This window comes from Trachemys scripta, chromosome 3 (assembly GCF_013100865.1).
Source record: "Trachemys scripta elegans isolate TJP31775 chromosome 3, CAS_Tse_1.0, whole genome shotgun sequence".
Classification (NCBI taxonomy): Eukaryota; Metazoa; Chordata; order Testudines; family Emydidae; genus Trachemys; species Trachemys scripta.
In genome coordinates this window covers 78,884,053-78,908,624 of record NC_048300.1, presented here as the reverse complement: position 1 = coordinate 78,908,624, position 24,572 = coordinate 78,884,053, and the positions used below count along the sequence as shown (strand labels likewise).

Here is a 24,572-nt window from a genome sequence, read left to right as displayed (position 1 = left end):
TCCCACCAACAGAAGTTGGTCCAATAAAAGATGTTACCTCACCCACTTTGTCTTTCTAATGTCCTGGGACCAACACTGCTACAACTACACTTTGAGGATATTTTAAACTATTTTTGAAATCTAAATTCTTTCATTCCAAATTTCAGTGGCTCACATCTGCATCACATTTAGGATAAATGCTGTGGGCAATACACATGTAATTAGTAAGGAATCAATCAGAAATCATGAAAATTAGAATGTTGTAATGTTTCTACATACTGTTGAATTTTAGTACCTTTTAAGTTTTTTAAGTTAAAAAAAAACTCCGTGTTTTTTTGTTTATTGTTAAAAGAATACATGTGAAAGTTATTAATGATCAGAAGACTGAGCAAAATCATTTAAGTTTAGAATGTTCTAATAGGTTAAGAAATATGGGAACGTTCTTTTGCTTCCATAATAGTCCTAAGTCTTAATGCAAGGCTTCTTCAGAGGTTAAAGTAACCATCATTTACGTACTTTAAAAAAATAGTTATAAAATTTAATAATTTTACTCTAATTTTTTGTTTGCAAATAAAAGGAGGTTTTAAACAATTCTTGTTATTGAACTAACTATAAATAAAAATAAATGGAAGCACTTTTGAGAATTATATTTATTTTATCCAGTTGTGAGTGAGAAAATATTATTTCTTTCCCCACTGATTTGGACCCAATTCTGTAACTGGATCTGCCTTTGTGGAATCTACTTGTACAGATCCGAGTGGAAAATTCATGATCTTAAGTCTTCTGTTTCATAAATGTTCTATTTTTACGTGTCTTTTGCCTCAAGCGTCCAAAGGTTTTTAGACAATGGATTGAAAATGAAAAACTGTTGTTGCACTTTTATTGTGTTTTGTAATGTTTTCTCATACTATTTACTTTGTATGGTTAGGCATGAAAGTTCGACATCAGTTAAACTAATGTTTTTATTACAGACTAAGAAATCACGTAATTGGGCACCTGACTTCCTTTGTCTACTGAAGATTGAAGTCTTACAGTAAAAGGAAAAAAATAGGAAAAAGTGACTCAGAGTTTGAAAGGCACATGGAGAGAACAACATAGGTTTCAGCAAAAATAATGCGCAACAGCCATTTTTCATTTTTCAGCCCGTCGTGTCTCAGTTTTTGAGGACAATTACAGCCTGGTTGGCCTTTGTTTACTCCTCTGAGCAGCAGGACTTCAGTGATGTCTGCAGAAACACACACAACTAAGGGCTTGTCTACACTGGCACTTTACAGCGCTGCAACTTTCTCGCTCGGGGTGTGAAAAAACACTGCCCTGAGCGCTGCAAGTTTTAGCGCTGTAAAGTGCCAGTGTAGACAGTGCACCAGCAATGGGAACCGCGCCGCTCGTGGAGGTGGTTTTTTTAGAGCGCTGGGAGAGAGCTGTACCGTGACTACACAAGCCACGTTAAAGCGCTGCTGCGGCAGCACTTTAACTTGGCCAGTGTAGACAAGCCCTAAGACTAGTGTCTTTAGTTAACAGTTGCAGCTGCAGAATGGCAGACTGTTATCATATAGATTTTTGTGTGTCAAGCCAAGACAAATTTGGGGCTAGTCTACACTAGAAGCACTACATTGGCACAGCTGCACTATGCTGCTGCAGTGTGTCTGGTGAAGACTGTCTATGGGAGAGAGTTCTCCTGCCAGTGTAATAAATCCATCTCCCACCGACATACCACTGTCCACAGCAGCGCTTAGGTCACCGGTGTAACTTACGTTGCTCAGGGGGGTGGCTTATTCACACCCCTTATTGACATAAGTTTTACCGATATAAGTGATAGTGTGTACAAGCTGTTGGTATGGCAATTCATAATTAAAATAAGAACATAAGAACGGCCATACTGGGTCAGACCAAAGATCCATCTAGCCCAGTATCCTGTCTTCCAACAATGGCCAATGCCAGGTGCCCCAGAGGGAATGAACAGAACAGGTAATCACCAAGTGATCCATCCCCTGTTGCCCATTCCCAGCTTCTGGCAAACAGAGACTAGGGACACCATTGCTGTCCATCCAAGCTAATAGCCATTGATGGACCAATCCTCCATGAACATATCTAGTTCTTTTTTGAACCCTGTTATAGACAATACTGCATTGTTTTTCCAGAAATTGTTCTTAGAACTTTAAGGAAAGATTGTTGGTGTTCATCACTTACCAATTTCTCCCTCAAACAATGCCATCAGATGGTCTGTTCTGTAAACGTGATTTTTCTTAAAACCTCTCAGTTTAAAAAGAGAAGTGGGAAGGGAGCAAGTGAAATCATTTAGCTAGTATTATATTTTTAATAAATATTGTACTAATTTTTTTGAATCCTTAAAATCCATCAGGTTGACATTCCTGTCATAGAAATTGGCCTTTACTTTTTGCAGTCATCTGACATGCATTGGTTTCTTTTAGTCGCTAGACATTTTTGAAAAAACAGCTCAGAATAGATGAAAATGTCACACAAACTGCTGCCTCAGAGCTCCCCCCCCCCCCCCCCAGAAGCTCCTCAGGATTGAGAATTTAGGCTGTGTTTTTCAAAGGTGCCTAAGGGAATTGAGAATTCAGTAGTAGTTGGGGGCCTAGCTACCTTTAGATCCTTTAATCCCCACCTTAATAAACCATGACGTTTTCCCCTCAGGCTCTGATCTTGCAAACACTTAAGCACGTGCGCACCTTTACTAATGTGGCTGCTCATGAGTAAAGTCAGTCACACAAGTCCTGACGTGTTTGCAAGATAGAGGCCATATTTTGAGACTCATTAAAAAGTACGGGCTTGATTGTGGTCTTGCCCATGACAGCAGGTATTGGCTAAAGTTTTAAAATAAAGGTGTTTCATTTGGCTACATTAGTTCCTTAAATATAATTTTGCAGACATACTACCTATACAGCACTGAGCTTTTATCATCTTTCTTTTAATAATACTACTGGAAAAGGTATTTTAGACAGAGAAAAAGTTAATAGTGGATAATGCTTCTGTTAACCCCACCTCCATAACCCAAACAGATTATTTTTTGTAATAATTCTGAACAAAGTTGGCAGTTATGTTTTAGAATTCGCTCATTACATGGAAATGTCTGCACCTGTATTGCTATTGTTAATTTTAAAAGTATGTAATGTATCATAAATACTTGGCTGATTCCTAGAGATCATGGAATTACTCCCAGTTCTAAACTTAGTCTGCCAAACTGACCCTCGCTTTGACACTGCCAAAAGACATCTGTGTGGAGGATTCTGTGCTTGTTGTCACCAATATGCACTCAGTAGGGCTGAAGTGTTCACAGATGTGAAGGAGTATATGTAATATAACATAATTTATAGAAGTCTAAAGTTATGCATGTTGCACACGGGTCCTATCCAATTTGGAATTTTGTTTATACTAACAGACAACAGTAATTCACAGATCATTCACAAAAATGTTTTTTTTTTTTTAAATAGCTGCCATTGTCCACTCCAGATGTGTCTGGATTTCAGTGGTGATTTCTGTATATATATTGCAGAAGTACTGTGAAAATGTAGTTTGGGATTACCAAAAGTTTCCAAGGGAGTTGGGAATTTAATGGGATCCCTCAGGATCGAAGGAGCAGTCATTTTAGATTATGGTATAAGATTTGAGGTGAATATGAGGTCACTATTCACATTGAGTTCTTCCATGAAAATCTCTCTTTATTAATTCTTAACTTGGTGTATTTTGGAATCATACCCAAAAGAGAAGCACTAATGCACAATTTCAGTGGACATTTTACTTGATCAAAGAGAAATCAGCAGGGTGGTTTTTCCTTCAAATGTCACTCAGTGTTACATTTTGATCTTTGAATGGTAAAGAATTTAAAATATATTCCTTTGAATGGCTCACTTCCTGGCACCCCGGGAGCCATGCTGCTTAAAAAGATTTGTCATCAGTGTTTTACCAGGATATGTAGTAGATGTGAATAAAGGTAATACGAATGTCTTGTTGGCAGGCAGAGGCTTTCTGTCTTGTGGCATTTAAGGAGTTTGTCTAATTAGTGCAGCAGGTTTTATTATGCCACCTGAGCTGTAGCCAGGATGGACCCTTGTTTCCAGTACTGGGGAGAGACTGAATTCGGCATTCACAGCCTTGTCCTGTTCTTGTTACATTTCTGTGTTGTCAGTTGTATAGAATCATGCTTTTAACAAAAAGAAGAACAGGAGTACTTGTGGCACCTTAAGGTGCCACAAGTACTCCTGTTCTTCTTTTTGCGGATACAGACTAACATGGCTGTTACTCTGAAACGTGCTTTTAACAGTCATTGTTTGTTTGACTACCTCACTTGAATAATCGTGTATTTATATAATTGATGGATTGTCATCACCAAGATGTTGTGATGTTTTGTAAATATATGTATACACACACAAGTATATACAGATACACACACATACATAAATATAATAATAATAAAGGTTTACTATGACTACCCTCTCCATTTTGGTATGTAATGCTTGAGCAGCGTAAGTACCAGAAAAATGTTTAGTGTAAAAATAGTTTATTTCACCCAAATTTAGAACCCAATGACACTTTATAATCTCAATTATAACATTTTTATAACCCAGCATCTCAATTTTTATTAAAGTATCCTGACTTGCTCAGAAGTCTTTTTTTTAAAAGACAAATACAAATTTCAGAACTCTTTCCAAAAAATGACACTAGAATACTGACGCTAGAATACTAGTGATAAAAAATTATCACTCCAAAACATTATTATTCCAAAACAGGATGTTAGACTGTTCAGCAATTCAATTGCTATACAATTTCAGGGTATCTTTTTCATGTCGGATTTTTTTTATCCTCTAGCATCTGCCTGGAGATTGACAAATTTGTTTTCTTCATATTGCATATTGGAACACAGAAGTGAAAATTCAGGGCATGCTCCATTGAGCTGTATGAGATGGTTGTGATGCAAGCAAATTCTGGACCAAAAGGGAGAGCACCATGTACAGGGGGAATAATACTAATTTTAGTATTTTTTCACAATGATGGGAGGTGATCTGGAAAAGTTTCTATAAATCAAATTACAACATGAAGATGATATGTTGAATACGCCAAATAGAATTAGGATACTTTTCAAAATACTTAATTATTGTATTGTTTTAAAAAAAGCTTCAAGTAGCTAGAGGATGAAAATAGCAAATGTAACATTTAAATGCTTTTAGGGGAAAAAATGGTTATAACTATTTCCATATCAGAAAAAAAGGGCAAGCCTGCCAGGTAATAACAACTAACAAATCTAGTCAAATATGTAGGAATGTGTGCTGGGCAAAAGAGGCTTTTGGACCTCCAACAACATCAGGAAAGCATGGACATGCCCAATACTACTAAGGTAAAAAATAAGCAAGAAAAAAACCTTTATTTTATTTTATTTTGGGGGAGGGGGGTAGGAGACTTTTCAGACCTTCTTTATACAACATAATTCAAAAAGGACAAATGGCCATTTTCCCCCCTCTCCTCACAAATGATTTGCCTTTAAACTGGGATTTTGAAAGGATCTTGAGAGAGTTAGGCATCCAGCTCCCATTAGATTTCAATGGTAGCTGGGCATGAAAGTCAATGGGAAATGGGGGCCCTAATTCCCTTAGGCCCTTTTTGAAAATCTCAGCCTCAGTTGCTAGCTACCTTAATCATTACATCAAGCATTTTTGAAAAATATACTTTGGGATGAGATCCTCAACCCCCATGCTGATCCCTTTACACCAGGTGAGAGGACTGGAGTGGTATAAAGGGATCCTAAAAGCCGTGGTTCTAGCCATAGGAGGCTTCCCCTGGTGCAGATAGCTGTATAGGCTGCCTTGTAATGACCCCTTGCAAGACCTGACATAGCATGTGTGCCAGTGTCAGGTCTGGGAGCAGGCAGGGAATGTTAGGGGCAGGGCTAGAGCATGCAGCACAGTGGAGAGTCTGGGCTGTATTGTGGTCTATCAGGCAGCCTTGGGAGGCTGACATAACATAGGTTCCCAAGACTGGCTAAGTTACACTGAAGGGTTTCAGAGTAACAGCCGTGTTAGTCTGTATCCGCAAAAAGAAGAACAGGAGTACTTGTGGCACCTTAGAGACTAACATATGCTCTAATAAATTTGTTAGTCTCTAAGGTGCCACAAGTACTCCTGTTCTTCTTTTTACACTGAAGGGCAGCCCAGGATGAGAAGGGCACAAAAAGCTAACTTAGCCCCTCCTCCTCATTGCTACAGGCACAGCTCAAAATTTTGCCTTGAGTTTTCAGTTGCAGTTCCAATGCTGAACTCTTGTCATAATGTATAACTAAACCTATAGCCATTTGTTCTGATCACTTGTGAAAAGATGCTCTAAATTGTTTCTTGTATTTTTAAAGTATATGAGCAACCAGTTGTAATGTGGTGCTTACTAATGCTTTGCAATCTCCTCCCACCACTCTTCTCAACCCTTATGTGAACACTTGTATTTGGTTTATTGATCAAATTGTCTATTCTTTAGACACCTGTGGAGCCTATCCTATAGTAAAGGAGTGGTTTGTGTACTTTGGGAATCCAATGGAGCAACCAGACCTTGTACAACCTATACCGCTTGACATCCCAGGTAGAATATAATCTCATCTTTATATTTAACTCTGAACTGATTAATGATATTATTTGAATATTTGGTTACAAATCTGTTTAGAAAATCTTTCATCAGATATTTGGTTGTGCAGTCAAAGAAGACTATGAAAGACCAGTTGTTAAAATGTTAGTGCTGTATCTCCAGAACTGCTTGGAATTGGACTGTGTTTAACAGTTTTAATCTCAGAATTTTATATTATACTGTATTAAATTAAAATGTCACACAGTACTTGCGAAATTGACATTTGAAACAGATGTGAACAATTATTTAAAGAGTTTCAAAGATATATTGCATTTGAGGACAAGGAAGCAAAAAGAGGCTGTTATACCAAACCATACGTAAATCTAAAAATTGTTCCATTTTCAAAAAAATGTAATTGGACCTCCTATGTGGTGCCTGTGAGTTTTTTTCTACTATTTGTGGCCCATACACTGTCTGCTTTCGATGTTTGCACTGCTTTGTTTCTTCTCTGTCTTTATTTTGCTTTAAGAAAAGGGACACATGCACCACCAGCATTTCAGCTATTTCATTGTGATTGTAATATTAAGAGAACCGTTTTACATTTATAAAACATTTTTCATCCAAATGTTTTACACTTGATTGGTAACTACATGATTGAATATATACTAATTCATATACTACTGTATATGAATTGCCTGTCTACCACCGCAGTGCAATCACCCCGGGATTGAATGTGACATCTTTTTAATAGCACACAGCTGCACTGTAATAGTTTAGGATGGGAAGTGAACAATACCATATCCAGTTGCACTCTCAGAGGGCATTCAGATTGGCCAAAAGCAGTTACCTAGCTGAAATTTATCCAAAATATTTTTAGTGTAACACCTTTACTCTTATAACAAGTGTGTCAGGAGCTCAGTTTTATCCCACTCAGAATGTGGCATCCCCTAATAAAATACCAAACTTTGGTCCCAACCCCAATCCTTTGCCAGTAAGCTACGTACAAAGGGACCCCTGCAGAGCTTATTACATGACTGAGGCCTATGTTGTAACAATAAAGCTGTGACAAAAATGACCAAATGCTAGTAAGTTGGCCCTTTGGTCCAATTTCGGACCTGAAATGAGCAGGTGCAATTCCCATTGACTTTAATAGGAGTTGTCTGCTTACCTCATGGATAATTTGGTCCTTAATTCTTAGTTCACATAATGGAGGGAAAAAATGCATAGCTATCATGAGTTAAGGAGGGGATTATGAGTCATTGACTAGTGTGCCATTTTTTTCTATTTGTATCATTATTTTAAAACACAGAATATTTATAATAGCTCTCCTGCCTTGCCTCTTTCTGGAATTAGCAAGTGCTCCCATGAGCTGTTTGGCACCACAAACTGCTGTTACTTTTCTGGTTGCATGTGTGTAATTGGTTGTGTTTATTTTTTCTATTTTGGTTCTTTTTAAAATAAATAGTATATAGAAATGTGCCTCTGAGCTTTCTTGACTATCACACAATCCAGTAAAGGAAATAACTGGTAAGACTACCTACCTTCCTTGATCCCTCAAGTCCTTTTAAGATGATATAAGAAGACGCCCATTAAATCTGGTGACCTTTCTATTTGTTCCAGCACCCCTAGTCCCAAATCCACATTTTCCCTGCTGCCACTGCACTCCTAAACATGCAGAATTTGAAAAGCATGTGCTACTTGTATGCCCTTCTTCTTCAAAGTATCTGGACACCTCAAAATCATGAATGTATTTTATTCTTACAACACACCTGTGAGGTAGCAAAGTATCCCTATTTTACAGGTGGATAACTGAGGCAAAGGATATTAAATGACTTGCCCAAGGCCACAAAGGAAGTTTGTAGCTGGGCTATCAACTGAACCCAGGTTTCCTGAGTCCAAATCCAGTATTCTGTCCCAGAGACTGTCCTTCCTACTCTAGGAATCTAGTGATGTAATGATTGCACATTCAAATACAGATGATAGGGAAATTCAGGAGGAGGGCAGCTGGCTGGGGTATGAGATGGATCCAGAGATGCCTAGGAGAATATGAAGCCATAGTATAAAAATCAGTTGGTCTGTCTTATACAGCTTTCACTTTATTTCCTTTGAGTATGCATTTACAGAGCACCACATCTTCACATGTTGGTTTTAAAAATTTGTTTTTAAAAGGCAGGGGGAGAGTAAAATCTTAGACCCAAATCTGTCCTGAACACTTAGTCTGAGTACTATGGTTAAATCTTCCCTTCCAGGTGGTAGAGTGGGGGAAGGACTTACATAAAATGGCAGGTGCTCTGGCTATCCCATTCACCTTTGTGTTGATAATAAGCATGAATAATTTAAGTCCAAAATATAGTTTTAAAAGTATGTGCAACCTAAAAATGGAAGTTTATTCATCCCTAATAACTACTAACTTACAGAGCAGACTATTACAGAAAGGGAGGATGACTTCTGGTGTTTATTTTTAGTGCTCTGTTTTCATTCCTTCAGAGAACAAATAGTTTTCTAAATTTTTTGCAGTCCATATTTGTATGACTTAAATTCTCTCATGCAGTTTTTATTTTCCACTGCATGACTGATTCACCAAATAAGGATGTCAGCAGCACATCACAGTTTTCAAATGGGAATCTTATTTGGAGATAAATGTAAAGACGATGTTATAGGAAGTTAGAATTCAAATCTGAAAATCAAAGTCAGACCAACAAAAAAGAAGAAATCTTGATAGAAGATATTATTTGAACCACAGGCATTTGTAATATGTGTGATGGGTTTTGGTCTTTTGTTTGTTTGGTTTTGGTTTTCTGCTGCAGATTCTGATAAAAATATGTATCTTTCTGGAAAATTTTATATTATATAAATATTTCATCGCTTTCTCTAAAAGAAGAGTACTAAGAGATTATGGATGAAATCCTGGCCCTGTTGAAATCAGTGTGAGTTTTGCTATTGACTTCACTACGGATAAGTTTTCACCTGTATCTTTTCAGGTTTCTTAATTTGTTGAAGTGGTTAAAGAAAAAGGTTATATTTTGACATACTTTTTAAACTTTAATCTGGATCATTGCAGATTTCAGAAATCTTCAAAAAAAAAAAAAAAAAAAACAGGAAAAACACTACTAAAATATACTTGTTATGGGACATAAGAAAGTACGATGTCTTAAAATCTGAAAATCTTACGGCTGATAGAAGATGGAATATTAGATTATAAAATAACTGGTGTTAAGGCTTCAAGAACAATAATTTAAGATCTAGTGTGTGTGTGCAGGTATACAAACACATCCTTATATGACCCAGCCCTCTGAAAGAGTCCCATCTGAAATTTTGGTGTGTCCCCTTCCATTTGAATGACTAGGGTATGGATTTTCCTTTACTCTCCCTCACACATCTAACAGACCAAAATTAAATTTAAACCTTAGATGACTTTTGTTTTCTTTAATTTATTGGTTAAGCAAAGATGGACATAAAAACTTAAAAGACCTATTAGACCATCTTGTCCATCCCCCATGCTATTGATGGGGATATACTAGGGTGACCAGATGTCTGGTTTTCGACCGGAACACCTGGTCGAAAAGGGATCCTGGCGGCTCCGGTCAGCACCGCTGACTGGGCCGTTGACTGTCCAGTTGGCGGCGCCGCGCGGCTGGCAGGCTCCCTGCTAGCCTCTGCGCCGCACGGCTCCCTGGAAGCAGCTGGCATGTCCCCCCTCCGGCTCCTATGCGTAGGGACAGCCGTGGGGCCCCATACGTTGCCCCTACCCCAAGTGCCACCCCCGCAGTTCCATTGGCCAGGAACCATGGCCAATGGGAACTGCGTGGGCGGTGCATGCGGACGGGGCAGCACGCAGAGCCATCTTGCCGTGCCTCCACATAGGAGCCAGAGGGGGGACGTGCCGCTGCTTCTGGGAGCTGCTTGAGGTAAGCGCCGCCTGGAGCCTGCACCCCTGACTCCCTCCTGCGCCCCAACCCCCTGCCCCAGCCCTGATCCCCCTCCCACCCACTGAACCCCTTATTGCCAACCCAAAGCACCCTCCTGCATCCCAAACCCCTCATCCCCAGCCAGAGCCGTCACCGCCGCCGCATGCCAACCCCCTGCCCCAGCCCAGAGTCCCCTTCTGCCTCCGAACCCCTCAGCCCAAGCCCCCTCCTGCAGCCCAAACCCCTCATCCCTGGCCACACCCCAGAGCCCGCACCCTCATCTGGAGCCCTCACCCCCTCTTGCTAGGGTGACCAGATGTCCCGATTTTGTAGGGACAGTCCTCATTTTTGGGTCTTTTTCTTATATAGGCTCCTATTATCCTCCACCCCCGTCCCGATTTTTCACACTTGCTGTCTGGTCACCCTACCTCTCGCATCCCAACCCACTCCCTCAGCCTGGAGCCCCTTCCCACACTCTGAACTCCTCATTTCTGCCCCCATCCCCCACCCCGGAGCCCACACCCCCAGCTGGAGCCATCACCCCCTCCTGCACCCCAGCCCCCTGAGCCAGCCTGCTGAAAATGAGTGAGGGTGGGGAGAGTGAGTGACGGGGGTGGGGGGATGGAGTGAGCGGGAGACAGAACCTCAGAGCAGGGGCGGGGCAAGGGTGTTTGGTTTTGTGTGACTAGAAAGTTGGCAACCCTAGAATATACAAATCTGTTTAAGGAAAATGCATATATATTTAATCTATATATTCTGGCTTCCAGAAGTAATCTAGCAAACAAGATGCTGATAAAACATTTGTAACGGAGATTAGATTTGATAACAGAGAAGTGAAGTGTATTAGGAATGTACCGTTTAATGAGTTTGAAAATATCCTTATCTCCTGAAGATAGCTGATCCATTTGATGTATTCAGGGTCTGTATTTTACTGTCACAAACATATTCTGATGCTGCTTTTCATTTTGTTGTCAAAAAATCTCAGATACTGTAGGTGAATTTAAATATAAGTCACTTCATATTGGAGGAGCCTGGATGTACTGTACTTTCATTGTTCCAATCATTGGTTACTACAGGCATATGTAATGGATATACTTGGGTATCAAGAGGGTATTCAAAGATTTATTTTAAAGACTCAGATTTAACAAGTATTCTGGCTTGCAGTAGTAAACCTTTAAAAGCGGCCAAGATGATTGACAGGTTAATGTTAAGCATTCCTGATAAGCAGTCTTCTAAATCCCTTCTTATAGTTGTTTCTTCATATACATGTAAAACAGCTCAAATGTTTGTTTTATATTTTTATAATTATATTTATATCATTCTTTACTATAAAGCCACATCTCAACTCTCATTTATTTATTCAGGTTGAGAAGCTGTATTTTTTTCTTTTAAACTGTGCGGCTCGTATATTGCACCTGCAGTGCTTGTACCATGTGGTGACGTGACTTAGGTTGGTGTAAATTTATACAGCAGCTTCATGTAAACCTAGAGTTTAATGACACTGAGGTGTTAATGCATTCCACCAGTTTGTGTCTGAATGCATTACTTGCTTATTATAAATCAATTATTGAAGCTCAGCCAACCAAAATAAAGACTTACTATGCATGTGAGGTTTCCTTGTTTTTTATTCATACATGATCACATTTAAATACAACATTTATTCTAGCACATGAATTAAAAGGAAAAATTAATTTGATCAATGATCTTTTCACATGTTGACTAAAAAGTATCTTTCTTGTTAGAAAAGTATCATAACCCTGTGGTGACCAGACCACTCATTTTGGTGATATTCTCACTCTAGGAATGCACAAGGGGTATAAGCATGAGTACTCCTAAATTTAGTTCTTCACACAATTTTATTGCATAATAAAGGAAGACTGAAAATGACAAAAATCTTGTAGAGTTATAGGGCATCTTTCTTTGATTACATAAACTTGTAATTGTTAAATCTCAGATAGGACAGTTAATTTCCCCCTGAATAATCCAGCTAGTAGCAACTGCCCAAGTATCAATTCTGATTTTTTTTCCATTTTGTTTCTTAAATAACTTAACCAAAAGTGAATCAAAGGATTTGTCTACATGGCACTGCAGTCCAAATTACAGGAGTGTGAATTGTAGAGCTCTCCAATATGTTGAATTCTAACTGTCCAATCTGGATTTCGCTGGCACAAACTAAAAGGTCCCTAGTTTGTGTTGCTGTAGTCCCATTTCTAATATGTTGTGCTCTAAGTGCCCCATGTAGATCCTGCTGGGACAGACTAAAAGGTACCTCGTGCACATTAACGTCGTCCTTTTTCAAATGGGACTACGTCAACACAAACTAGGTATCTTTTAGTTCACACTAGCACGGTCTACATGGGGCAGTTAGAGCATGGTACGCTCAAGTGCACTACAGTTCACACTCTTGTAATTCAGATTGTGGCACCGTGTAGATAAGCCCTTAATAAGAATATCCAGAAGTATTAGAAGAAAAATGTATTTTTCTTCCATATCCAAGTAAACCTCTCTCTTTCCTCAGGAATGTATTATAGTTATTGTTAAATCTAGCAGAGAGGCAGCGTAGTCTAGTGGTTAGAACAAATAACTGGAAATCAGGATTTCGATGTACTAATCTTGGCTTGCCATAAATTGTTGGTGAGACCTTAGGCAAGTCAATAAACTTTGCTGCATTTCAATTTACTTGTCTGTCAAGTGAGGGTTATATAATAGCAAACTCCTAAGAGCATTGTGAGTTTAATTACTTGTAAAATACTTGGAGATCCTTGGATGGAAGCATTATTATTGGTTGGTAGGTTCAGTTAGAAGATAGAATTATGTTTCCTTTACAAGTACAAATAACTCATAATTCACAAGTCCTTCTTCTTCCCACCGCACATGTGGATTTTAAATTAATGATGGAATCAGCAATCTTTTACAGAGGAGATATATTGATTTTTCTGCCGAGATTTTTTCAGCATACCTGCATGCATGTACATTGTACTTGTTCAAGGGATGTATTGTGGAGGAGCCAGTCCTTGGATCTTCATTTCTGTCTCATATAACATGATTTCCATGATCATTGCAGTTGTTAAGCAGTGTTGTTTTGAAAATAGTAAAATTATTATCTAAGCTCTTGAAATAAAATTCACTTATAAAATCTTAGAAATTAGAGATGAAAGAGATTACTTTCTATTAACTGACTCTTGGAGTGTCTCTGCCTATCCAGAGGGCAGTTGCATAACTATTTTATCTTTATTTTTTCTCCCCCACAAGTTACTCTCTCTGGTTGCTCTTCTGAACTCTCTCCAGCTTGTCGACTTTTTTCTGATGCAGCGATTCCCAGAATTGGACTCAATATTCTAGGTCTCATCAATACTGTATAAAGTGACACTATCACTTCTGTTGTCTGTGATGGTATAATAGTCTTATTTTTAGCACAAATTATTATTCTTTTTGCTAATTAATGTCAAACTATTAATGTTTTCCTGAAGAATATATATATTTTTCCTACAAAATGATTGAAGACTGAAAAATCACCATTTATTTGGGACGGTAAAAGCAAATAACTTTGTCAAAGTTGCATGAACAGTTCTTTTTCCTGTGATTGACATCTGTTGATGGGAACCATAGTCTTGAGACTAAAGTAAACATTCTGGAGAGTGAGGGAGGAAAATATTTAAGGATTTGCTTTTTAACTTCTCTTTCTCTGGGCACAGTACCATTTGGTTAATGGCTTTCTTTGCTAAATAAACACGTCAGCCATCTAGATCTCAGCACCTTGACACTTTAATCGCTTGTTGCCAAGTGGCCCTAATTGTAGAATGCAGCTGCTGCTCATCATAAAGGAAGATGTGTTACCAAATGTAGCTTTGTCTGTCCAGTCTTAAAACTAGCACCTCTCTGTTTATTCAACAACAAAAGCAACATTGCTTTACAGTAGGTGTGTATCATTAATTGGGATTTTTCGGTGCAGCTGTCTAGATATCCACCTGGCATTTCACCCACAGTATTATTTATTTTGACCGTGGATTAAATGTAATGTAAGTGGAGAGCTCCAAAATTCCATTGAAAATAATAGGAGTTAGGAGCCTTTGTGGATCTCCCTAGTTACCATACTGAAGAGTCCACTAAAAATGCCTCGATTGATATAACGTGATACATAATTAGTCTCATAACGCATGTGTGTTTCTTAGTAGTGACATTGTCATACTGTAGTCTGGGGGAATAAATAAGCCCTGGTGGGTTTGATTTAGCTCTGGACTATGCCACTGGACCTAATGCAGGGGGCTGACAGTAGTGGACTGCTCAAGAGGAGTTGCTGTGGCAGAAGTTACCTACAACCTCTACTCTGCCAGGGGAATACCAGTGTCATTCCTAAAAGTAGGTGCTGGCCCAGAGAGGGGCATGACCACGGTTCCTAAGGACGCACTGATTTACCCCCTGGGGGACATGCTGATTCCTATCAAACCCCTGTTTCAGGTTAATTCTGACCTCTCCTTGCGCACTGGAGCTCTTACGGGAACGGCAGTAGTGCAGACAAAGCCTGCTGTCCCAAGGGATGAATCCCCTTTGGCTCAGAGGTGCCTCCACTACCCGGGTATAAAAGTGTAACTCTCTTCAATGAAACTTGTTTAGATTGCAGCCCCCTTTCCTCCCCCCCCCCCCAAAAAAACCAAACTTTGTTACAAATGTAAATTCAGTTAATTTTCACATTTTGTTCCTTGCAAACTTAAAGAGCAGAACAAGTATTTCCTCTTAATGTTTAATTCAGTGGTTCTCAGCCCATGGGCCACTTGCGGCACAATCAGCACACAGCTGCAGCCCATGTGACATCTTCAGGTTTCATACGGTTAGTGTATATATTGTGTGGACATGGCCCACACAACACATAGAGAGCTGCATTTGTGTCCCACAATGATAAATAGATTGAGAACCACTTGTTTAATTTAATAGGCAAAGCTTGTCTTATCTTCCTATTACAAAGATAAAATAATGGATTTCTTTTGTAGGTGGAACACCTAGTTTGAGAACATTGTGGCTCACTAAAGGACCAGAGGTGCAAACACTACGGTATAGTATGTTTTTGGCATGCTTTCACCTTCAGGACATGGTGGAGGAGTTCCAGTTGCTGGACGCACCTGTTGCGGCTGTCTGCTGTCTGCTGATTTACCTTACCCTGCAGGTAAAGTGAATGGTTACTATGTAACCAGCACTTGCTGCTCACACTTGTGTCAATTTATCTCTCCATCTTTAGCTCAAGCATAGTTGATTACATTAATAGTACTAAATTACAGTATTTTTTATTACTCCAGTTAACTCGTGTCATCCTGTCTGAGAAAATACTGTTTCCTAAATTATACATCTTAATTTTTGAATGCCTCTGGCAAAAGACCTTTGCGCATCCTAACAAAAAATAACTAAAAATGTAATCGTAGGATTTTCTCCCTATACCTGGCTCTATTTGCAAATTATGTCTCTTCTTTTTGTGTTTCTTTCATGTCATGATATTTGAAAAAATGACGAATGACCTCTGATAAGCTTTTAGCGTGTGCATGGGAACATTTTTTTTTTGTTTTCTCTGTAATACTTTTACTTTAAGAATAAATGTGCTTGCTTCATTAAGGTTTTTTGATAAACTGTATATACTGTTATAGCCCCTGGAGAGAGGTTAACCAGAGGTGCCAGGCCTCAGTTAGACCTGGTGGGGAAACCACAGTGAGGTGCAGAGGGACTATAAGCCTAAACCTTCAGTCTGGAGGGAAGGAGACACAGGTCTCTGCCCAAAAGAGGTGAACAGCTGGGACCTGGAAACCTAAAGAGGTTGCCCTCAGAGAAGACCCAGAGGTGCGGGGGGTCAAAGGTGCAGTTAATAGCAAAATTGTGACACAGGATTTTTTTTAAAAATTGTGTTTCCTGACCAAGAGGAAGAGGAGCCTAAGTTTCTTCAGAGATTATTTTGCTCTCCCGTCCCTTAGTCCTACCCAAAAAAACCCCTACGGATATTAGTATGCAATGTATGAAGGGTATCCAGGATAGAGTGATACATAGTTAACACAGTCAAAATCATGTCAGCCCCAATTCAGCAAAGCACTTAAGCATGTGCCTTTGTACTTTCTCATTAAGAATCTGTACTGTAAATGCAACCAGTTAAAGGGAGGGGGAAAGTGGCTATGGCACACATTTGTACAATTCCCACATGTTCTTTCCAAGTGAAGAAATCTTAGTTTGGGTTAATTCATGTGGCTGAGGAGAGTACAAGAAAATTAGGAAGATCCTATTTTCACATACAAATAAAAGCCCACTGCTAAGAAAATGAAAGTCAGAGAAAACAAATTATATTTTAATCAAAAGAGAGTTCACAGAAACAGGAAATAACAGAAAATCTAATCAAATTAGATTAAGCCAATATTTTCTTGTTGCACTAATAAAGCAAAATATATTTGTGAGTTCACTATTTTAAAAGGTGACTAAAATTGTGAAGAATGTGTTAAAAATCTCTTAGAAATGGATAAAATGAATTCATATATTCAGTTCTAAATTTCTTTTGGTTTTCATTGTTTTAGGTACATAAGCAGCAAATATTTTAGAGTAACAGCAGAAATACGTACATCACTTCTTATTACAGTCAGATAAGAATTTGTATTTGCATGTGAGAATTGCTATGGCCATTCATCCTGGTTTTGAACTGGGGGAGCTGACGAGGTGGTGTGAAGAAGTTATGGGAGCTGATGAGAAGGCCTAGAGTAGCCATAGAAACAGATAGTCGCTGTTAAGGTTTTTTTTTTTTTTTTTTTTTTCCTTTTTTCCAGTTTGCCCACCCCGATCTATAGTCTTCACAGTCCCAGTATCTCCATCCAGTGACTGTTTCGCCATTAACTGTCACCTTCTGCTCCCACTGGGGATCAGATGGATCTGCACCCATGACGGTTCAGTATAACACCCTGACCTATATGTTTTAAGGCATATAACTGCTTAGAAGTTTTTTAGTTATATTTGAAAGTTAATTTTAAAGAGAGAAAAAAAGACACCAGTTTCCCAACTGTATCTCTCCAATGCCTGCAGCAAGAAAGGCAACAGAAGGAAATAGCTTATGGTCACCTGTGCCTTTGTTCGTGCTTGTAACTTTAACTTTTGTAAGCACCAGCATATGGATTGACTGACTGGCTTTCTCAGTATTTATTTTTCATGTATTTAATGAAAACTTTAAGAAGGCTGTTTTAAGCAAGAGCAAAAAGAATCTGTCAAAGACTGAAGCTTCACTGCATAAATCAACAGTGTAACGGTCCACTCAGATACCCCGAGACAACTTTCTTCAATACTGGGGGGAGGGGGAACCCTCCGATTGCATGCCCCTCATTGTCACCTACCACCCCACCTTGGAACTCATATGGTGTATCGTTAAACAATTAATACCCATGCTCTATGGGCACCACATGCTGAAATAAATCTTTCTCAAATCTCCTCTTCTGGCATTCAAACAATCCCCTAACATGTTGACATGTTCATCATCAGAAGCAAGCTCCGCACAGACCAGGCAACACCAACTCAAAGTGGCCCAGACCCTGCCAGAACAACTGTCAGTAGGTTTTGTATCTATCTCCATTTCTATGGTGATCTGTACCCCTCACCACATACCTTTCAAGATCCATGGGTCCTACACACACCTATCAGAACGTGTGGTGTACGTCATCCAGTGCACTTAATGCCCCAATAACAACAGTGTGGGTGAAATGAGATGACCATTACACTCTCAAATGAAGTCACACACAAAAATGATGATAGACTGTCAAGGCTGATTCCCCACTCTGGCACTTCAAGAGCAGAAGGTGGGAGCCCACAAAGATTCTAAAAATTAATACTGGCCACTCCAGGCTTGTATTAAACTCCCAAGGTTACAGCTTTTCTCTGACCTTGGATGGGTAGATGCTGCCACCACCCAAATGCACGAATTCTTATATAACGCAGTAAAGCAGTGCTCCGGGAGGGTGGGGGGAGCTGCGCACTCTGGCGGATCAAAGCAAGTTCGATATAACGCGGTTTCATCTATAAAGCGGTAAGATTTTTTGGCTCCCAAGGACAGCGTTATATCGAGGTAGAGGTGTACAAGGATTAAGCATCAAGAAGAGCTTTCTTGAGGTCCAGCTTAAAGGTTACAAGCAAAACAAAAGCACCGGGGGTTAGCACAGAGGAGTCCAGAGCCATAAAGAAATAAAAAGAGATAAACCTAATTGTGTCTTCCTAGACATTTCCTGATATACTTACATATCTGAGGTTTCAAATGAATAGTTTCTAGGTATGATACCTGGCCCCAAGCTTCTTCCAACATAGATGTTGCCCTGTTCGGTTCTCCCCGGGAGAACACCCACAGACCTATAAAAGGGGAGTCTTGTTTTAATCCTTTACAGGTAGAGCAATTAGAGAACAGCTACTAAGAGGGATTTTAGCTGCTGGCTGGCTGGATGTCCGTAAAAGGGAGCAACCTCTCCCCCCCCTTCATTTATCACACAGACAGAAACACCATATCAATTGTGGTGAACATGGTTCTCAGAACATTCACTCCTTATCTGACCGCTCAGTCCTCATCCTCAAAGAAAATCTGCACAACACCTTCAAAAGACAAGCCTGGGAATTTAAATTCATAACTTTGCTAGACACTAAAAATCATGGACTCAATAAAGACACTGGATTTAAGGCTCATTACAACAATCTGTAATCCACTAACCCCCCTCATTTGTCCTATGACTGCAGAGGTGTTAACTGCCCATTTCATCTTGAATGGTTTATTGCTACGTGTATTAACTCATTATGCTAAACAATCTGTTCCACCTAGCATTTAGCTGTGACACTAGTACCTTTCCCAAATCTGAAGAAGAGTTCTGCGTAAACTCAAAAGTTTGTCTCTTTCACCAACAAAAGTTGGCCCAATAAAAGATGATATCTGATCCACCTTGTCTCTCTAAATCAACAGTACTAGTTTAGAAAACAAAGTGCAGCACTCCTCTGTGTGTGAGCACCAATTAAACGTCTCTGAATTAAGAATAAAATGTTAAAAAATAAAGATCCAAGTGGTACATCTACTCTTAAAAATCTGAATAGGACAAATGAGATTAAGTCATGAACAGTCTTTGGGGTAGGTGAAGCCAGACTTAGTTTTGAGGCTATTAAGAAATTATAAATGCTCTGATACTGGGTGTGTGATAAATGCTTGATCAAATCAGGAGGAAATGCTAAATAAAGTGTTTCTTAGAAATGAGTATTTTGACATTTGAATAAGCTCTTAAGTTCTTTGGCTGATTGTGTGTATCACAATAAAAAATACAGCCACCAAAAAGCAAAATAGAGAGGTTTATTGAGGGGGCTCCTTTTTTTAGAACAAAATTAATAAATGTTCTGTAGTTAAAAATCACTCTTTTTGTTGGCTGCACATACTAGGGTTTTCAGGTTTAGTAATTTTCCCTTGCTGCTGTTTACACAAAGGTATCACCTGCCTTGAAAATAAAAATAGGGGAGGGTGAATTTGGGGTTGGTAAGATTATCATCAGATTTTAGCAGCCAATCAATAACTTACGCTTGAGTGGAGTTAATGAATGGCAGGAGTACTTTGCAATGTTACACTATTCTGATATCTATGACCCAATCCTGCTTTGTGCAAGGTTTAAGACCTTCCAAAGAAAGAGGGTTTTGAATGGGGAAAGGGGGGTTCAACAGAAGTCCCTAATGCAAAGTCTTCCAGATTTATGATGGTGTCATTTTTATCGAGGGTGGGTGGATTAAACATTTTTTATCATCTAAGAAGAGTAAATGAAGTTACAGTAGAAGACTTCTCTCTGTGTTTCTCCTCTTCCCTGGTTCTTTCCCATTGACTTATCTGCCCTTTTCCCCCTCCTGCACTTCTCTCTGAAATTTAATAAAACAGTATTAATTCCATAAACAAACTCTTTGTTTAAAATGGATCGTGGTTGGATAAGTGTAACGTCCCCCTCCCCCAAAGAAAACCCTTAAAAGCAAGGAAATGCCAAATTATGGAATACCTCTTAACTTTACCTGAATCTCTAATCAGCATGTTTGCACTGACAATGCAGGTTCCATATATTCACAGAAAACTTCCTTCTGTTTCCAGCTGATAAGGAGAAACATTGTACATATCACATGGATCTCCTTCACAGTATAATCAAAATCTTATTACAACCTCAACAATATTAGCAAATATTCAGCATTGACATATATGCACAGGTTAAGTCTGCATTCTTTTGGGGGAGAAGTAGGAGATAATAACTTAGTTGGATCCATGCTGCAGAAAGAGCACAGGGAGTGTGGGGGAGCAGTTGCTGGTGCAAAACCATAGGGCTTCCACACAGATGGCCCTTTGCCTCTGTCAGATTCCAGAGACCCATGGATTTCAGGGAGTCACACCGTCTGCTTCTTCCAGGGTGGGCAGACCCCACCTCTCCTTCCCTTATAGAAACATCTGATGAAAACAACTAGATGAAACTCAGAGTTTTCCTCTATTGTTTGGGTTGTTTTTCATAAGAGGGTGATTTTCCCCAATTTTCTTAAAAAATTTAAATTCCTTCCACAAAAAAAATCCAACCCTGCCCCTCCCTCCCCACCAAAAAAACAACCAAGGATTAATCTAACCTGGAAATTTACTTTGAAGTAAGAAATTTTTGTCATTTTTACTGACACACCCATTTTTTAAAGATGTAGCTAATTTTTTATATCTTTCTACTGATGGTCAGTAGAGCATTTGTACTGAAGATAAATCTTCATACCCGTCAACTATGCTGGTTCAATTAGTCTTCATTTTGGGATCCTAGTGGTAGAGTGATTTTGTACTGTAAAGATATTTTATACCTCTGAAGTAGCATCATTATTGGAACACTTTTGGTATTGTGGTTACTGGTAGATATCCTGTTGGTACTACTTATCAAGGTCCTAAAAGAAAAAGAAGAGGGAGAATGTGAAAGTTAGCTTTTGGGTAGAGTTGTGGAGAGTGGAAATAATACAAAGCTACACAAATGGAGTTGTGAAATTAAGTACCGTGTTCTTTTTCTTTATCTAAATTCTGGTTGTTGGAATGTCACTCCTTCACCACTGCCCTACTCATTTTGTGTGTATGTGTTTACACAGTGATAAAGACCAATTTGCAGAATGGTTTTTCTTCCATAGCTCACAGCTCAGATTTTTTTTATCCCTGTTTCAGGTGGACAGTCTCTCTCTGGAGGACTTGAATGCATTTGTGGCTCACACTCTGTGCCTTCAGGGGAAGTCAGCTGCTCAGCTAGCAGGTTTGCAGGTAAAGACATGACTGATCTGCTAACATAATGCTGATAACCAGGGTAAACAAAGTGTGGTTTTCTTTTTGAGCATTCTTCTCTTACAGTTACTCACTCAAGGGTTGGGAATTGAGTGTCAGTGTAACATTTACAGGCATTTCATTTTCTATAATTTGTCGGTTCATTTGTGTTCATTAATGACATATAGTGTTAAATGTAAAAGGGCATTTTCTAGAGATTTGAAACCAGGACTGGGCATCTGAAGATCTAGATTTTGTTCCTAGCTCTGCCACTGATTTGCCATGTGATCTTAGGCAAATGACTTAACCTCTTTTAGTTTACCCATTTTAGGCCTTGTCTACACTACAGAGTTTTGTCAACAAAAATTATATCGACACTCAAAAAGCGCTGTAATAAAAATTGGTAATGCATGTTCACACTCACTCCCTCTGTCAGCAGAGCATGTCCACACTTAGGGTACGTCTATACTTACCTTCGGGTCCGGCGGTAAGCAATCGATCTTCTGGGTTCGATTTATCGCATCTTGTCTAGACGCGATAAATCGATCCCGGATCGATCCCGGAAGTGCTCGCCGTCGACGCCAGTACTCCTGCTCTGCGAGAGGAGTATGCAGAGTCGACGGGGGAGCCTGTCTGCCGTGTCTGGACCCGCGGTAAGTTCAAACTAAGGTACTTCGAATTCAGCTACGTTATTCACGTAGCTGAAGTTGCGTATCTTAGTTTGAAGTGCGGGATTAGTGTGGACCAGGCCTTAGGGCACTAGCATCAACAGTGTGAGCAGTTCACTGTGGGTACCTATCTGTAGGGGGCCAGGGTGGCTGCCCTCCGAACCTGAGGGTAAAGGGCCTTTCCCTCAGCCTGAGTGGGCGGGGCCAGCCCAAGCTTGCTCCACCCCCCGGAAGGGGAGGGGTGGAACAGGAAGTATAAAGGGCGGGACCCTTAGCTCAGTTAGGGCAGCACCAGGGAGGGAGGCAGACGCAGACCGTGGGCTGCTCCCTTCAGACCCTGCTGCCACGCCAGGGGAGGCCCTGGACCAGTGGAGACCCCACCTGGAGGACGGACTGGGGCTGCCAGGACTGCCCGCTGCCGAGTACCCAGAGGAACTGGAGGAGCCTGAAGGGGAGCTGGAGCTGCCAGCAGCGGACTACCCCGACGCACCGGCGGGACCAGAGGGATTCGGACGAGCAATCGGGTAGGAAGTAGCCCAGGGACAGAGCTGCACAGTGGTGAGTCTGTATTGCGGAAGGACGCTGCTGATCCAGTGGCGGGACCCTCGTCTGGAACGCAGTGGTGTAGGGTGGGCCTGCGTTCCCCTACCCGGCCGAGCCACGCCGGGACCTTTGCCGGCGCTCCCCTGCCTGAGGGGCGCGCTACTGACCTTTGCCGGCGCTCCCCTGCCTGAGGGGCGCGCTACTGACCTTTGCCGGCGCTCCCCTGCCTGAGGGGCGCGCTACTGACCTTAGCCGGCGCTCCCCTGCCTGAGGGGCGCGCTACAGACTCTGGCTGGCGGCCGCCCCGCCGCTAATTCCCCGCTGACAGAGGCGTGACCCAGGCCAGCCAGTGACCTCATAGCTCCCCACCGCCCCCTAACGGGTAGGTGGGTCAACGCAGATCACACTATCCCACAGTCCTGCTTGACACCTTCTGTCGCTAGGTGTTGTGGGAAGGCGGAGCAGATCGTGGCACATCTTGCGACAGGGCTGAATGTCCCATGATGCATCGCTTTCTGTCTCAGCATTCCATGGGCTTCTGGCTTTCTTTCATGGCGTTTTTTGACATTCCTTCTTTGCTGTGCATGCTGGCATCTTTGTGAGAAGGGATGGATCCTGCACTGCTCTGATAACTGTCATGAGGACATCGTGGATGATAGCGCAGTTAATCACAAAGTTCCTAACTGAAGAAGACTCCCAGTTGCCTGACAGGCTGTATGATATGGATAGGAGCAACTTTCAATTGCTTTTGGCATTCACAGAACAGCTGCAGAGAGTGGACCATCGCTGTTGGGCTCGGGAAACAAGCACTGAATGGTGAGATTGTATCGTCATGCAGGTTACAGGAATACATCAATAAGAAGGGGTACTTCTCCATGGTGTTGCAGGCGCTTATGGGTCACTGTAGGCGTTTCACTGACATCAACGCAGGATGGTCCAGGAAGGTGCATGATGCACGTATCTTCAGGAACACTGGCCTATTTAGAAAGCTACAAGCGGGGACTTTCTTTCCAGACCAGAAGATTACAGTGGGGGATATTGAAATGCACATAGTGATCCTGGGAGACCCGGCATACCCCTTATAGCTGTGGCTCATGAAAGCTTACACTGGAAACCTGGACAGCACTAAGGAGCTGTTCAACAACAGGCTGAGTAGGTGCTGGATGAGAGTGGAAAATGCCTTTGGCAGATTAAAGGCGCGCTGGCGATGCCTTTATGGCAGGTTAGACCTCAGTGAGGATAATATTCCCATGGTCATAGGCACATGTTGTACATTGCGTAATCTCTTGGTGGGCGGGGGGATGTTCCTGAAGGCCACATCTGCCAAAGCAGAAGGAACAATTCACAGAAGCATGATTATTAAATTAATGCACAGCATTGAAACATTTCAGTAAAATACACCTCTGGTAACATAACAATCTCTTTCTCACTGAGCCTTGGAAAGCACACATCTCTGCGAACACCCAAAGCATGGTGAGTGTTGGCTGGGGTGGGGGGCGCTCTACGTGGGGAAAAGAGCACTCTGCAAGGGTTGCAGTGCAACCAACTAGGGGAAAAAAATTTAAAATTCTCCCACACTTTTCCACAGGCAGGGGTCATTGTAGCAGATATCTCACTTCTGAGGTAAGCAGG

At 40.7% G+C, this 24,572-nt stretch overlaps 1 protein-coding gene across 1 annotated transcript in view; it reads left to right on the top strand.

Annotated features, from left to right (window-relative positions):
- FAM120B (family with sequence similarity 120B) overlaps positions 1-24,572 on the top strand; it is a 90,254-nt gene that overhangs the window by 13,165 nt on the left and 52,517 nt on the right. The window contains exons 4-6 of the mRNA XM_034765165.1: positions 6,463-6,564; positions 15,443-15,615; positions 21,637-21,729. Coding sequence (XP_034621056.1) covers positions 6,463-6,564; positions 15,443-15,615; positions 21,637-21,729 — 368 coding nt within the window. The remainder of the gene's footprint in view (positions 1-6,462; positions 6,565-15,442; positions 15,616-21,636; positions 21,730-24,572) is intronic.